At 44.4% G+C, this 17,601-nt stretch overlaps 1 protein-coding gene across 1 annotated transcript in view; it reads left to right on the top strand.

Moving 5' to 3' along the window:
- The window catches only part of LOC126469876 (phosphotriesterase-related protein), a 235,395-nt gene that overhangs the window by 110,347 nt on the left and 107,447 nt on the right, over window positions 1–17,601 (top strand). The window contains exons 2-3 of the mRNA XM_050097201.1: window positions 10,171–10,330; window positions 14,391–14,581. Of these exons, the coding sequence (XP_049953158.1) occupies window positions 10,171–10,330; window positions 14,391–14,581 (351 nt within the window). The remainder of the gene's footprint in view (window positions 1–10,170; window positions 10,331–14,390; window positions 14,582–17,601) is intronic.

The raw sequence follows: 17,601 nt of genomic DNA on the forward strand, positions 1-17,601 counted from the left end.
GAAAATAGAAACAGGTGCATTCTGCACATACATACCACCTAAAATATGGTGTGATATTCTGGGGAAATTCTACAACTGTCCTGAACACTTCAAGAATCCAGAAGAAAGTTACAGAAATCTTTAATTGAAGCAAACATGGAGACTCCCCAAACCTCTCTTCAGGAAGCTGGGGATCCTAACACTGTCTTGTCTATACGCTCTTAAGACAATAAAATTTTTAAAAAACCACACACTATCAACTGAACCCAGAATCAAGGAATATGTGTAATACACAAAATAAGTAAAATATGGTGTGATATTCTGGGGAAATTCTACAACTGTCCTGAACACTTCAAGAATCCAGAAGAAAGTTACAGAAATCTTTAATTGAAGCAAACATGGAGACTCCCCAAACCTCTCTTCAGGAAGCTGGGGATCATAACACTGTCTTGTCTATACGCTCTTAAGACAATAAAATTTTTAAAAAACCACACACTATCAACTGAACCCAGAATCAAGGAATATGTGTAATACACAAACACAACATCAGATAAACTCAAATCTGCAAGTGTTATGGGCAAACACTCAATTTTGTCAAAATGGAGCATTCTACATAGGCCTACAGCTGTCCCCCACATGTATGAGGTCTGTTGAAGATAACATTAAAGCCTTAAAGTGCAATTTGCTGTGTCACTGTTTTTACTCTCTAAAAGAATAGCCAGAAAAGTAATTTTTCTGGTTAAGTTTAAGTGCCAAATATGAACTATTCACTGAAGCTAATGTCACAACCCTTAGCCTCATATTGAAGCTAGCAGTCCCACATGTTCCTAGATTGGTCCTGCACCCACATCACAATGGTGACACATTTGATACTGAGACACTCACTTTTGAGCTTAAAGATCCTCCCACATTGTGCTGTCTCCATACCTGCTTGGTGAGCAACAGAAAGTTTACACCATAAACATTCCAACTGGCATACATTTTGTGCCCATGTGGATACTGTCTGAGTCTGTCCGTCACTGCCATTAACACATGTGTGATAGCCATGTGATCATTGTTCTTGATCTTGTCATCAATATTTCCCATGAAAGATAATGAATCCTGCCCATTTCCTTGGTAAAAAATCAGTGTTACACTGGTGGTTACCCAGGGTCAAAGTGGCTGATTTGAGCAGTGACTCCTAATTTTACTGTGTGCTCCTTTCTTTAGTTTCCTAAAATTTAGCAAGTGACTTTCTACAATGACTGTTAATTTGTGAGACTAGTTCATGTTTCCTTCATGAATCAGTTTAGTGTTTAAATAAAAGTGCAATTTTTTCTAACCACATATAGAACAGTTCTTTATACAGCACTCATCATGCCACACTCCACTGCATTGTCTTCAGTTTAGTAAATTAGGTAGGAAAACATTCCCACAATGGCGACCTGATGATAAAATTAGGTGACTTAATTTTCAAATCTGGCAAGTCATTAGACACACATTCCCATTCCCGTAAATGTGCACACCCCACCAGCAACTTTGTTAATGTGCTATGGGCCCTACTGTACTTCGCACCACTTCCCCTCACACATATTTCATGCATTCGCCCCTGTGCAACCTAACAATCATGGCTTCCACCACCATCCCATCTGATGCCTCACCACACATGGTCACCTCTCCATTGTCTCATGGCATCATCGCTGACCTGACTGTGGGCCATGCAGAGCTGGAACACTGCAACATCAAGCTGTGCGCACAAGTATTGGTGACACGACAGCTGGGGGCACAAATCCCACTGCCAGACTCCATGCTGATGCCCACACTGGCCTCTGCACCTGCTGCTGCCACTGCTGCCATCCCTACCATCACTGAAGCATCAGTATCCAATTCCGTGCCTGCCACCATGACTCTGTCCACTTGTGCCACACCCCACTTTGCACCCTTCAATCTCCAAGACCTGCACCTGTGGTTTTTCTCCGTAGGTGCCATCTTTATATCATGCAGCATTACCCAGGATGCCAACAAGTTTGCTATGGCGATCAGCCAACTTGAGCTGACATATGCAGTAGAGGTCTGCGATGTCATCTCGTTATTCCCAGCCACCGATTGCTATGAGACACCCCGATACCACCTCGTGATGAAACTCACATCACTAGAGGTGCAGCATGTCCAGGTCCTCCATTCACTTGAGCAGTGTGGGGTGTGGCAACTCTCATAATTCCTGCACCACCTCCAAAGCCTGGTGGAGACAAACATGGTGTCCGATGGTTTCCTATACATCTGGCTGGCTCATGTTCTGGCCCTCATACAAACCGCTGTGGCATCGTACACTGACTTCTCCCTCACCAACACCACCAGCCTCATCAACAGAGTGCATGACATGCTGACCTCCCTGGCCTGCCACTGCTGCCACCGTGTGCCAACCCCATACCCAGTTGGTGCAGTTTGCTGACTTTCTCACCATTCTTCCTGCCATGAACTCACCCTAGCCACATGGCACAATACTAATCATGTCACTGGTCATTCCCTTGCCTTCCAGCCTGCTGCACATAACCCAGCAGCTGGGAGTATACAACATGCTCACCCACTGCAGCATCGATATGGCAATGCTACAGACAACTGTGGCCCACCTTGATTCCATCTGCTGCCCTGTGTGCAGCACCTGCTGTCAGTGCAACAACAGTTACCCCTGTCATAGCTCTAGCCACCTTGCTGACACCCCTCGCAACATGGTCATCCTCTGCTAGTACCACAGGCACTTCGGCCCGGACCCTGTTCTTGGCAACCAAATGCAAAAAGCCTCTGGGATTAGGTGCGGCTGGGTTCTCCTCCGTCTCTCAGCATCTGTTCATCCATGATGCTTGCTCTGCCATACCGTTCCTGAGTGACATCAGGTCTAAGTTTTCTATCTTTCCATGGCATGCTGTACAGGACACTAATGCTGCCTCACCATCTTCTTAACAGCAGCAAATCACTCTACCATCACCACCTATGTCGTACTTCATTGTATCTTCAGCCTTGATCTGCACCAAGACTTCCCCTTGACCTTCACCATCACTGACATCACTTAGCCCATTATCAGAGCAGACCTCCTCAGGCACCAACACCTGCTTTCTGAAGTTGCTGGCTGGCACCTCATTGACAGCAGTACTGGGACATCAACGAAATGCACAGCTTGTTTCACTATTTTCTTTGATGTGAAGCAGGTGGCATATTCTGGCCCATACACTGCCTCCTGGCCCAATTTCCTGTGCTCACATACCTGTTGGGCACACCTCAGGAGGTCTGCCGTTCAACTGTCCACTACATCATCAACACCACTGCCAGACCATCCATCTTCTGCCAGCCATGGCCCCTGTTACCACACAAACTCAAGACTGCCAAGGCTGAGTTTGATGAGCTGCTTGCAGCGAGCATGCTGCATCCTTAGAAGAGCCTGTGGGCATTTGCCCTTCACCTTGCAAAGAAGAAGGATGGCTCCTGGCATCCATGTGATTACCAGAGGTAAACGCCTGCACCATCCCTGACTAGTACCTGGTGCCACTCCTACGCAGCTACAACAACACACTGGCTGGGGCCATGATTCTCAGCACAATCCACTGCACCAAGTCTTTTACCCAGATTGTGATCACACCCAAAGACATCCAGAAGACCACCATCACCATGCGATTTGGGCTCTATGAGAGTGCCTTCATGACCTTCAGCCTCCATAATACTGCCCAAACGTGGCTGCATTTCTTCAACAGCATTTTGTGAGGCTTGTTATGATGTTTTGCCTACTTGGACGACTTACTCATTTTTTCCACGACAGCCAAGGAACACACCAAGTAGGTCCACAATATTTTTGAACACCTCCAGGATGCTGGAATTGTAATCAACATAGTAAAGTGCATTCATGGTGCCAGCGAGGTGGTATTTCTGGGCCACGTCATCTCCGCCACAGGTTCACATCTCCTGCCCAACTAGGTGTAAGCTATCCTCAAATTCCCATGTCCAGGGACACTTAAGGGACTTTGCAGCTTCGTTGGCATGTTAAACTTCTTCTGCCACCATCTAAGGAATGCTGCTGCTATGCAGGAGCCACTCATCACTAACATCCATGGTGCCAAAACGTAGGGCAAGTTAGTGTCATGGTCACCACAAATGGAAGACTGCTTCTCTGCCACCAAGTCTGACTTTGTGGACACTATCCTGCTCAACCACCCCCACACCACCACCTTGCTTGTAGTCATGGTTGATGCTAGCCAGACAGCCATCGGTGCTGTCCTGCAGCAACATGCTGGTGACCCCTGGCCTGACAGATGCTCACTCTCTTCTCCAGCAATCTCTCTGCCACTCTGTGACATTGGAACACATACAACAGAGAGCTCCTCACCATCTACGAGACAGTCAAATGCTTTCAGCCCTCATTGGAGGCCCATCACTTCATGGCCTTCCACAACCGTAAGCCTATCATTTTTGCCATAGCAAAAGACTTTAACCAGTGCTCCCCACATCAATTCTGGCAGTAGCACCATCTAGGAGAATGACCTGCCTCAACTTGGGTGCTGCTTCTGGTCTCTGCCTTTAATGTACATCAGTTTCCAGCTCTAACAGCAATATCTGGGGCAAAATATTCTCTGTCTCACTGTGCCCATTCCTGCTCACTCCATTTCGTAAGGCTGCATGCAACTGGTTGCACAACCCGGTACATCGTGCAGTGCACATGTCTTCCACTCTGGTGATGCAGTGTTTCATGTGGCCAGGTGTTCAGAGGGACTACAGTACCTGGGACCATGCCAGCCTTGGCTGCCAGTGTACCAAGTTTGGCTGATATTACCAGCTCCCATTGCCGTCATCCCAGATGTCAGGCGTCACTTTGCCCATACTCATGTAGACATCATCAGCACTCCACAATCCTCTGACAGCTGTCACCACCTCTTCAGCATGGTGGACAGAGTCACCCACTGGCTTGAGGCAATGCTGATAGCCAAAGTCACCACCACCATGGTAGCTGCTGCTTTCAACTCCACATGGATTGCACGTTTTGGCTGCACCTGCATCTGACATCGAGCTACCACTCTGGCATAAATGGCCTGGTGGAATGGCTCCACCATACCTTGAAGGCTACCCTCACTTGCCACAATGACAGCTAGTCTGCTACCCTGCTGCTAGTACTTTTAAGCTTCTGTGTTGTTCACAAGACCAACCTTGAGATGTGAGCCTCTAACCATGTTTATGACCAGCCACTAGCTGTGCTGGGTAACTTCCTAGAGCCTGCTGAACTGTCTGTGGATGACATCCTGCTTGAATTCATCACTGGCTTGCAGGACCGTATTACCCACCTGCAGCCACCCTCCCCAGAACCATGGTGAATGCAGGACATTCATTCATGATGAATTTACTTCAAACATGAAATTATGCTGTGCATCAATGCTCACCAGCCGCCACTTCACCCTCACTAATATGGGCCCCACTGGGTCCTCAAGTGGGACTCCAACATGTTTACATTGCATCTCCATGGCACACCTACCAGTGTTTTGATTGATAGGCTGAACCCCACCACCCCGATGGCAATGGCAACACCACCACCAACACTGCTACTGCTGACATCAAACTGAGAACGTTCACCACCAAAGCCCCTGGGTCGTGCGCCTACCCCACCACAGCTGGGGATACTGTGGAAAACCAACCTTGCTAACCCAGCACTGCCTCCAACCAACTGGTCATTGCCAGCGTGCCCAACACCTTGGGTGTTCACATGCCTACCCCTCCATCACACCTGCTGCCTTCACACGACGCAATGATTCTACATCTGTCACTGCCAGCAGGTGAATGCACCTCTGACTCAACATCACCACCTCTGCCTCCCCCCCCCCCCCCTCCCCCCCCCCGTAGCAGTGTTATTTCATGCACTTGCAGTGCTGAACCCCAGACCTGCCAACACCCATCCTAAGACTGGAGGCAGCAGTAGTGCATGCCTACAGTACCATGGCCATTTTCAGCTGTCAGATACAGCCACCCAGCTGTCAGCCCCACCAAGCAATGCTGCTGTGAGCCTGCTTCCATTGCCCTGCATTGGTAACTGTGCCCAGCACGTACCCACAGCTGTGTGCTCAGCACTGGAGACAGCCCCATGCCGAACAGGCCTGGCATACCCCATCCCCCATGTCCTGCCAACTTACTCATGCCCATGTTTGCCACCAGCATTGTGCCAGTGCTCCATGCAGTGGGCTGGGACTACTGACAGCCGGCCACTCTGCCCACCTCATACACAGTGCTCCAACATCTGGTGCTTGTATTTGTAACACAATCAGCACCCATGGTGGCGACACCACCACCCGTGGCCTCACCACTGGAAGATGCCACTTCACAGGTACCAGCTTTTACCACCACCTCACTCATCATCTGAGCTCTGCTCTCACATGGGGGGAATAGTGTGGTGGTCCTTAACCACATATTGACCCTAGCCATCCCACATGTTCCTCGGTCACTACAGCTGCCTGCTAAGGCAGTGAGTTTTTTCTTCACCTGCCGACTTCCATGACAAGCTGTCAATTCTGTAGCACAAATGGTTACCTGGATACTATGGTCGCTGGCTATCAGTTCAAGGAAGTTAGATTGGGTGCTGGTAAGTCTTCCATCAGCCTAGATTTTCTCTTTCCGGATCTTCTTCTTGTGGTGTCAGCATCAGTTCAGTCCTGCACCCCTGTCACAGTGGACATGTCATGTGGTGACATGCTTAATATTGAGACATGCATCGTTGAGTTTCCCCTGAAAACTCCCACCACAAACATTCCATTCAGCATGCATTTTCTTCCCATTTGGGTACCATCTGAGTCTGCCCATTACTGCCATTAATGCACGTGTTATAGTTGCATGACTTTTGTTCTTGATCTTGCCACTGATATTCCCTGCAAGAGATAATTAATCCTGCACCTCACATCAGTAGAAATTCAGTGTGGTTAGTGTATACCTTGGGTTGAGGGAGCAACTTTTTGCAGTAACTTATACCATGCGCTCCTGTACTTACACCATAAAATTTAGCAAGTGAATTTCTCCAAGGATAATTAATTTGTGAGACTAATTAATGTTCCCTTTGTGTAGCAATTCAGTGTTTAAATAAAAGTGTCACTTTTTCTGACTGCATCCAGAACTATCCTTCATACAGCACCTGTCATGACACACACTCAGCTACATTGTATTCATTTCAGTAAATTAGGTAGAATAACATTTCCATACTAATGTAATCAGTCTGTTGCAATGTATTATAATATCATAATCTTCCCCTAATATATGTTAACAGTGTTAACAATTTTTTCTGCCTTCTGTAACACACTGTGTACCATCAGGTTGCATGGATTAAATATATAAATAGCAAAATAAAGAAATAAATAGCTTTCTAGCTCAGCTAGTCCCTCTATTACATGAATTAAGAATTTTTATGTACATAAATTCAATATTCTTTTTTTGTAACAATTTTCTCTATCTTATATTAGACTGAGGCAGTGATAATCATCCTAAAAATTCCAGGATTTTTTTTGTTTTCACCTTTATTCAGGGTGGGGCAAATAAAAGTGGCCCAAGGAACAGAGTTCCAGGGTACAGCGAAACACAGTGGAGAAAGGAAATAACAGCACTAACCTGACTATAGCAGATGTTGAAAGTGACCACCATTCATTTTTTGACACTTTTAGCCCTGGTCAGCATTGCTGAAGGCAGAGTGGAGGTGGACTGCTGGAAATGCTGCAGTCTCATCCAAAATGTTCTGCTACAGTTCTTGAAGCCTATGAGGACGGTCACAATATATCTTAGACTTGAGGGCTCCCCACACAAAGTAACCACACAATGACAGATCAGGTGAACTGGGTGGCCAGCTAGGGTCATGACCAGACTGATCCCTGTCAACAACTCTGTCAGGCAAGAAGATTGTGTAAATGTGCTCCAAGGTTCGGCCTGCTGTATGAGCAGTTGCTCCATCCTGTTGGAAGTAACTGTAGGTCTTTTCCTCCTCCATTAATGCTGCCACAAATGGTTTCAAAATGTTGGCAATGTAACACGCCAAAGTCAGTGTCTCATGAAAGACGTGAGAACCAATAATGCGGCATGCAGGCACTGCACACCAAACTGCAATCTCCTGATCGTGCAATGGTGTTTCGTGGAAGTTATGTGGATTCTCCACTGCCCAGAACCTATGATTCTGTGAGTTGACATAACCACTCAGGTAAAACCAGGCTTCATAAGATGTAAAGAACAGATCCATGTCCAAGCCATTCCTTGTTATCTCAGTGAGCAGTCACTCACAAAATTAGAGGCACTGAGGAGCATCTTTTGGTTTTAATGCATGAACAACAGACACTTGGCAGGGATGCACATGCAAGTCCCCGGTGGAGTATTTGTCTACATGATGAATGTGATGTTCCAGTCTCTTGTGACAGGCATTGGGTTGATTTGGTAGGACTATGAAGCATTTCCTGGTGAACTGCAGTCACATTTTCTGCTGTGTGGACACATTTTGGAATGTTTTTTGACATGTTCACAACAGATCCTGTCTGACAACATTTTCAGAACAAACATTGCATGGACTCTTTGCTGGCTCTTTGACACCATTAAACTTCTCAGCAAACAACTGACCACACCGTTTCCATGACTTTGCTGACACCTAACTTTCCACAATGAACATCCACTGGTCCACTGTGAATACCATCGTCCCCTTCACACTGCTCCACTCGCAATGATACAGCCCACACTATGCTGTGAACCAGTGTGGATCACGTGGTGGATGTACACATGGTGTGCATGTCATGGGGTGTGGTTATATGCATATATTCATGTCCAATTGTATCCACTTGTCTGGGCCCTTTTATTTAATTTTCAGAACAGTCTTTGGTGTCACTAGCCAATATGAATAATGATACACTAGCCTTGTGGATATACTATCTATGTTCTCATTGTTTTGTAATTTAAGAGACATAACAAAGCCTCATACAGCTCAGTGCATAGTGTTCCATTGCTGACATACAGGACACGGGAGACCGAGAACACCCCTAACCCACCCATGGGCAGGTGCAGATTGCACCAAATTGATTCCTTGTTATGCACATACATGAGCCATTCACCCAACCCAATCCATGGTCTCTAAGTCAAAGCAAACGGCCACTTAGACTACAGCCCAGCCCCCTGACTGTACCTGCACGAGGGTTCTTTCCATCCCTGCATGCTTATGCTCATAGGTGCACCAGCTGGAACAGCCTGCCTTAGTGGCTAGTTGACAGACAACAAATCCATCCAAAAGTACAGGGTTTGAACCCCAGTGGGTCTGAAGATTTTTCTATCACTTATTGCTTCAGTTACTTCTTACTACAGTTTGTTAATATGTAAATGCCAAGTTGTGCTGTGGTTCTGAGTCCATGTTAAACTGTAGTTCCCTCTATACATGGCTGAATAGAAGAAAAATGAGAGGATACCACTTCCAATAGGATCATGCCTATTAAAACACTGTTTTGTTCAAACCAAATTGCAGTTCAATGACAGTTTATAATTATGGTGGTGATAGTGGCTATGATGAATAATGTCTCAGATATGCAGTACATAAAATCAAAACTTCATGCAGTGAATTAGTTGAGTGCATGAAGTAAAGAGGTGCCCAGTATCATCTTACGATTTAAATTTTTTTGTTAGATTTCTTGCTTTTTGTTTTGATAGTGTAGTTTTAAATGTACTGTTTAAATTGAATGTTGTAGAGCAAGAATCAAGTGAACATAGTTCTTAGTTCATCACTTACTATCTTGGAGAAAAGTTGTTACACTACTTTTTGTATCGAAAGGAAAATTCTCTTGAAAAAATTGTAAAATCTTATGGAGGTAGAATGGATACCCAGTCTTACTTCTGAGATATCTAACAGCAGAGAAAAAAACCATACGTAACTTTGGTAATTGTCAGATCCTTCCTAAGCGAGTAAAGAGAAATAGGTTGTGAAAGGCTGGAAAGGAGGATACGTTACTTAGATCCGAGCTTAAGAAGAATCCTTCATGTTATTTTTGCGCATCATCAGTAGATTTTTTCTGAAACAAGTAATTGAGTCGGCTACCTCTGTTGGGTTTTAAAAATTTGCATTATTTTTGGTCTGGGTAAAAACAGTTTGGTCACACAACTTAATTCTTTGGTATATTAAAACTCATCTGTTGACAATCACTAGCAACTATTGCATATGATAAACTTAATTTGTTTCAGTTCGAGGACCAGTTCTACCTAACAAACTTGGAATAACATTGACCCATGAGCACTTTTCTCTAACATTTCAAAAGTTTTATGTGGAGCCGCCACAACAGTTGCAAAATTATTTGCATGGTGGAATTACTCTTGAAAATGCTGGCCTTATTAGACAATATCCGTAAGTAATAATTTTATTAGACCTAGCTGAGATGTTGAAAGTATTGTCACATTCATCACTAAATTTCACTACTGAGAAGAATACATTGTGCATGATTATGTCAGAACACAGAATATTGAGGTTATATGTTTTTGGAATCACAAATGCAGTACTGAGAGACGTAAAGCAAATGATGATTAAAATAAAATAAATGAACTAGACTGACTGATAAAAATTTACTTAATAGTTGTTAAAGTTTTTTGTTCCTCCATAGTACTATCTGGTATATCTGGAAACAAGCCGCCTGCTGTGTTTTTGCTCTCATCCAGATGTAATTACCCCTTCACATATAGGTTATATAACCTGTTTTTGCTAAACAGTTGCCTGATGTCTTACAATGACAAATAATTTAGAAATATAATTTTAAAATTAATTTAAATAACGGTTTGAAATTTTCTGTGTGGCAAGATGACAAGACACTATACTCTATTCAGGACAGTGGCTGTTCATTTGGCCATCCAGATGTTTGTTTTCTGTAGTATCCCTAAATTACTTAAGGAGAATGCTGAGATTGTTCCTTTGAAAAGGATGCAGCTGATTCCATTCTCCTCCTTTCCCAAACTGAGCTCAGTCTGGGAAAGATATTACATGGTAATGGGTAATGATATTACATTATAGGGATGAATGTTTGCTGCCTGTGAGTTATACTCAGTGCAATTTACTTGGGCACTCTGTCCCTTGTGCTGAATCAGTAGCAGAGACTTGCTTTGTATGTAATCATTTTGGGCACATGACTAGACAGTGTAGAGAGTTGAGGTGGCTCATGATTAGACAGAAGAAGTAGGCTGATAGGATAATCTGTGAGTATCTGTTCTATCTATATTAGTTATGTCGTTTCTCCTTGTTTGTTTGAGCCATGAAAATGAGTGAGGTTGAGGCAGAGGTAAAGTCAGAGACACAAGGTGTCACCAATGAGGAGGTCTTGCTGTTGTTAGTGAATCAGGTATCTCAGTTGAGAGCAGATAATTTGGTTGTAAAAAATGTGTTACCAGAGAAGGATCATGAAGTAGAATTGTTGAGGTCTCAGGTTATAGGTGTGGATTAAGCTATTGCTGACCTTGTTTCTCCCTTCTCCTGCAGGTCATCCAATGATTTGATAGCATTTGTGGAAGATGTCAAGTCATTGGGTAACTTATGGGGTTGGTAAGATAAACAGTTATTGCAAAGTGCAATGTTGCATTTTACAGGGGAAGCAAAGTTGTTCATAAGGTCCATAGAAGCATTACATAATGCAGACACTTTTGATCAAATGAGGCAGGGGACTGAACAATGGCACAGGAAGCAGAATAGTGTACAGTTTTTTCAGCAGCAGTTGAGTATTGTGTGCAGAGTGTATAATGAAGCAGTGGAGGACTTTGCAGATAGGATTAGGAAGTTGAATGTTCACACGAGTGATTTGCTACAGAATGATGAAGTGGACAAAGTGGTGCTGCAGGAGGCTGAGCAATGAGCATTCAGTGCTTTCCTGAGAGTTTGACACCAGAGATGTGTAGCAGGGTGCATACAGGGGCACACAGAAATAGCTATGCTGGGGCTAGGATAGCACTGGAATATGAGGCAATCGATAGATTGACAGGGATGAGGGATTGAAGACACGTATTTGCATCAGATGTGAAATTTTTTAATTGAGGACAAACAGGACATAAACAGGACATATGCAGAGGCAGTGTTACTAGCCACAAAGGAGTGATAGAGTTGGGCAATAATTTAATGAGAATGGTAGTAGAGGAGGTGTAGGTTGCTGTCAAGGATGTAGGGCTGATAACAGAGGTGGTCCCATGGGGAGGAAGGGTCTGTTAAATTTAGGAGGAAACCCCAGCACTGCAGTCAGGAGTTACCAGTAAAAATAAATTTAGTAAGAATGACTGAAGAAGAAGAGCATATCATTATGGGTGTGTGGTTATCAAGTAGGATCGGTTGGACATAACACATATCAAGTATTGAATACACATTTATTAATTACTGATACATAACAAACATGCCAGTACACAAAAGTTAAGTGCTGAAAGTGCAACTGCAACAAAGCAGTCCAAAGAATCAAAGTCACAAAGATAGGGTGATCTGCACCAGAGATGCCCTGGGCCCCCCCCCCTCCCCCCCCCCCCCCCTCAATGCGGATCAAGGCGGAGAGAAGCTTCATTACACAAATTTGTAATCTTGGTGCCAGTGTGGCAGTTGTAGGCAGCAGCCAGCATGGGAAGTGTTGGCGGTGCAGGTGTCCCTTGGTTCCAACAGCTGTACAGGTGGAGACGCGTCAGCCGAAGGCAGGTCGGCAGCGTCAGGAGGCAGATCGGTGAGTGACCATGCTGGTTTCAGTCGATTAACGGACACTGCCTGTGGCCATCCATGTAGGTGAATGACAAACATGTTCCTACTGCGACGAAGAACATGGTGAGGGCCAGAATAAGGCAGGTGGAGGGCAGCTCACACAGTGTCGTCCCAAAGCATTACAAAGTCGAATGCAGCGAGGTCCTCTTGGATGAACACAGGTGGGGTGGTGTGGAGGCGGGGAATGGGGGTGTGGAGGTATGTGACATGCAAACAAACCTGCTCGACCAGGGAAGGAAGATCCTCGGTTGTGGCTGACAGTGAATCCTTGACGAACTCAGCAGAAAGAAGGAGGGGTTTCCTGTAGAATCTCAGTGAATGAGGCATTCAAATCTTATTTATGGGCCGAGTGAATACCCAGCAGGACCTACAGGAGGGCCTCTGACCATAGGCCACCTTTGCACATTAGCACGGCCTCGAGTGTGCAGTGCCACTGCTCAACCAGGCAGTTTGCCTGCGGGTGGTAAGACATGGTGTGAAATTTGGCTATGCTGCAGTGTTCGCAGAGTCACACAAAGAGGGTGGACTCAAACTGGTGTCCCTGGTTGGTCATGAGAGACAGGGGACAGCTGAAGCGAGCAATTCATGTCAAGATGAAAGAATGGGCAACTGTGTCGGCTGTGACGTCAATTAGTGGGACCACTTTGACCCAGCAGGTCACATAGTTGGTGATCGATAAGATGATCTGTAACCCTCGGAAGGGGGGAGGGGATCAACGATGTCGATATGGACATGCCGAAAATGCCCCTTTGGAATGTCAAACTTGCCCAATGGAGGTTGAGTGTGCCTGTTGACCTTGCTGCACTGGCACAGGATGCACACACGGTTCCAAGTGCAAAAATCATGCTTCACGCCAGGCCAGATGAAGCGCTCCATAAGAAGCCACATAGTGGCTTCTGTCCCAGGGTGGGCTAAGCCGTACAGGGCAGTAAAGACCCTATGATGAAGGGCGGTAGGGACCAGAGTGCGGCGTGTGCCTGTAGAGCTGTCACAAAGGACAGGGATTGTTGACCCAGGAAGTATATCGGGCTAGACAGAGAGTGATGATTCATTGTCTGATATTATTTGCTGTATATCATCATCATCGGCTTGTAGTTGGTTGAGATCCTCCAGATTCAGTAGTGTGGTTAGCACGCAGATGCAGGAAAGGTAGTCTGCGACAATGTTCTCCACTCCGCAGATACAGCACGCATCAGAAGAGTGCTGACAGATGTAGTCCATATGGTGGAAAAACCTTGGCAGAAGGTCCTTAGACGGATTAGCGTCCATGAGTGGCTTGTGATCTGTATAGATTGTGAAACGTCACCCCTCAAGGTCACTACAGAAATGTTTAATCACCTCGTAAACAGCGAGGAGCTCACGGTTGAAAGCTGACAACGTGCATTAACTCTGGGTCTTGGAAAAGAAGTGGAGGGGTTGGGTGGAGTCAGTGGTGTGCTGTTGTAAAACAGCGCCCACAGCTGAGTCACTGGCATCAGTTGTGATCGAGACACAGACCTCAGTGCAGTGTTTTAGCCTTCATGCGTCAAGAAGTTTTTGTCAAGAATGCTAAACTGTACTGTTTTAACAGGGTTGACTACAATCACCTAAGTCTAAGTTCTAAAGTATCCATGAAGTAATATAGACTATTGCCATTCATATTGCAATCTGATACTTCCAATCAGTATATTATTATAAACTGCATTTTTAACAGTTACAGCAATAAGTATAATCTCACATTTGATGACAAGGAAACACATGCTGCTGTTCTCACAGAAATGCAAATGTTTAATGAATTTGGGGGAGGGACCATTGTAGAGAATACATCACATGGTCTTAACAGAAACATACCTCTCATGATTGAAGTTTCACAGAAAACTGGCATCCATGTTGTAGCAGGCACTGGTGAGTAAAAATATAGATGTAGAAGATAGTAATTTCATGGTACTAAAATAAAATGCCTCTTTAACTCTGCAATTAGGAAAACAACATTCAGTTTAATACTGTTCCATCTTGTGTTGCACAATACATTTGTGAAAACTTCTGAGTGGCAGTTCCAACACATGTGAATTAAAAAGTAAAATAAAACTACTGTTGGCATGGAAATAATGAAAACATTGAAATTTTTAACAATTTGTTTCAATTTTTATTAATTATGTATGTGACTTAACATAATGTTTTAATTTGACTCACACACCAAAATGTGTTGCAATGGTGTACATTGGGAGTAGGAAAAACACCCTACTTATCAAGTGCTGAGATTGTGATCACTATCCAGGCATCTTGATTTAGGTTTTATATGATTTCACTGTTTCATACTGTGTAGACACTGCTGTTGTTTTTTATCTCTTCATTTGTCTTTGCTTTAAAATTTTATGTAAAATATATTTTAGTGTTCTTTGAAACTTAATTTTTTGTTTATTGCAAAATGTGTAGGATGTTGCTCATAAGCAGTTAAGTCCTTATAGTACCTAAAATATTATTTTTTTATGCTGATAGGAAATTCAAGTGCAATGTTAATAACCTAAGGAGTAAAGGGAACAACTCACCAAATATTATAGGAAATGTATCATTCAGAATCACATATACCAGACCATACAAATCCTCAAGCCTGCCACCCTCTTCCCTTTCTTTTCTCCCCTCTTCTACTCCGCCCAGTCAAATCCTCATCCTAGTCAACCTTCTTTATGTGCCTTTAGATGACTCACTATCTCTACTATTTGGTGAGTATAGAGATTTGTCTGGTTTATTTTATGTTGTTCTTAAGTGATTAATCCTTACAGTTCCTAAAATAATACTTTATTTATGTATATATTGTTTTGAATAAAAATAAATTAGTAATTTAAGCACTGTAAGGTCATAATTGCTTATAAGCAATTTAGAATAAATAGAAACAAATTTGTATAAATTTATAAAATTTATAAATACTACCGTATAATTACAAAGCCCTACTTACTAATTTTCTCAAAATTTTAAAACAGTGCCACTATATAGGATGTTAAAAAAATACTCCATATTTTGAGAGATGGTAGTATGGACCAAAACAAGCTAGCACTATCCATTGAATGTGGGCTCTAAAATGCATACCTTAAGAGCTATGAGCACTTGTTCATCCTTGCTTCTGTGTAACACCTCACTTCTATTGGACGCTCTTTGCTGTTACAAACGACCACCAGAACACAGTAAATGACTGAGCAAAAAAATGAGAACAGACTATTTTGTTACTGTGAAACAGCAGAGCTTCTGATGTAATCTGTTTGCTTTTACATATGACCTCCATTTTCGAGACCATAGTAGAACGTAATGTCTACCATTTCCAATGTGGAATAACATGCGGCCATTATACTGGTTAGTGCAAAGATAAAACAGCAATGTAAAATCATTTTTAAAACTTATAAAAGCGTAAATTGGTTCCACTAGAAATATTGCTGCTCTTACACAGACTATGAATATGGTTTACAGTAACAACATTAACAGATGTTTACAGTATGATGTATCCATGGGCAGAAGCAGAGGACTGTGTTCCTATTTGCTTATTGCATTATGTAGGTTGTATGTAATAGCAGAGAGCTTGCAGTAGAAAACAAATGTTTCACAGTAGCAAGGATGAACAAGTGCTCATGGCTCTTAGAGTCCATGTTTAATAGGCACTTTTGTCTGGTTTGGTCCTTACTATCAACTCTCAAAATGTGAATACTTTTTTAACACTGTATATTCATTAATGATAGAGTAACTTTGTTATCCAAAAATGACATGTTCCTTTGACTCTGTTATAGGAAAAAACATAAACTGGAAATGTTTGCACAATCTTAGTCTTGTATCAGTTCTTTTCTTTCAAAATGCTTCTCTTTTTTCTCTTGCTACATGATAACTCATAACCATATTGGTGTGTTAAATATCTTGGCATACAATTTCCTTCCTGTCCAACAACTCCTTCCATTAGATATGTGCATGAGTGCCCAGCAAATATTATCTTCTTCCGTACACAAAGTTGTACTACACTCCTGGAAATGGAAAAAAGAACACATTGACACCGGTGTGTCAGACCCAGCATACTCGCTCCGGACACTGCGAGAGGGCTGTACAAGCAATGATCACACGCACGGCACAGCGGACACACCAGGAACCGCGGTGTTGGCCGTCGAATGGCGCTAGCTGTGCAGCATTTGTGCACCGCCGCCGTCAGTGTCAGCCAGTTTGTCGTGGCATACGGAGCTCCATCGCAGTCTTTAACACTGGTAGCATGCCGCGACAGCGTGGACGTGAACCGTATGTGCAGTTGACGGACTTTGAGCGAGGGCGTATAGTGGGCATGCGGGAGGCCGGGTGGACGTACCGCCGAATTGCTCAACACGTGGGGCGTGAGGTCTCCACAGTACATCGATGTTGTCGCCAGTGGTCGGCGGAAGGTGCACGTGCCCGTCGACCTGGGACCGGACCGCAGCGACGCACGGATGCACGCCAAGACCGTAGGATCCTACGCAGTGCCGTAGGGGACCGCACCGCCACTTCCCAGCAAATTAGGGACACTGTTGCTCCTGGGGTATCGGCGAGGACCATTCGCAACCGTCTCCATGAAGCTGGGCTACGGTCCCGCACACCCTTAGGCCGTCTTCCGCTCACGCCCCAACATCGTGCAGCCCGCCTCCAGTGGTGTCGCGACAGGCATGAATGGAGGGACGAATGGAGACGTGTCGTCTTCAGCGATGAGAGTCGCTTCTGCCTTGGTGCCAATGATGGTCGTATGCGTGTTTGGCGCCGTGCAGGTGAGCGCCACAATCAGGACTGCATACGACCGAGGCACACGGGGCCAACACCCGGCATCATGGTGTGGGGAGCGATCTCCTACACTGGCCGTACACCACTGGTGATCGTCGAGGGGACACTGAATAGTGCACGGTACATCCAAACCGTCATCGAACCCA

Source organism: Schistocerca serialis, chromosome 3 (genome assembly GCF_023864345.2).
Source record: "Schistocerca serialis cubense isolate TAMUIC-IGC-003099 chromosome 3, iqSchSeri2.2, whole genome shotgun sequence".
NCBI lineage: Eukaryota > Metazoa > Arthropoda > Insecta > Orthoptera > Acrididae > Schistocerca > Schistocerca serialis.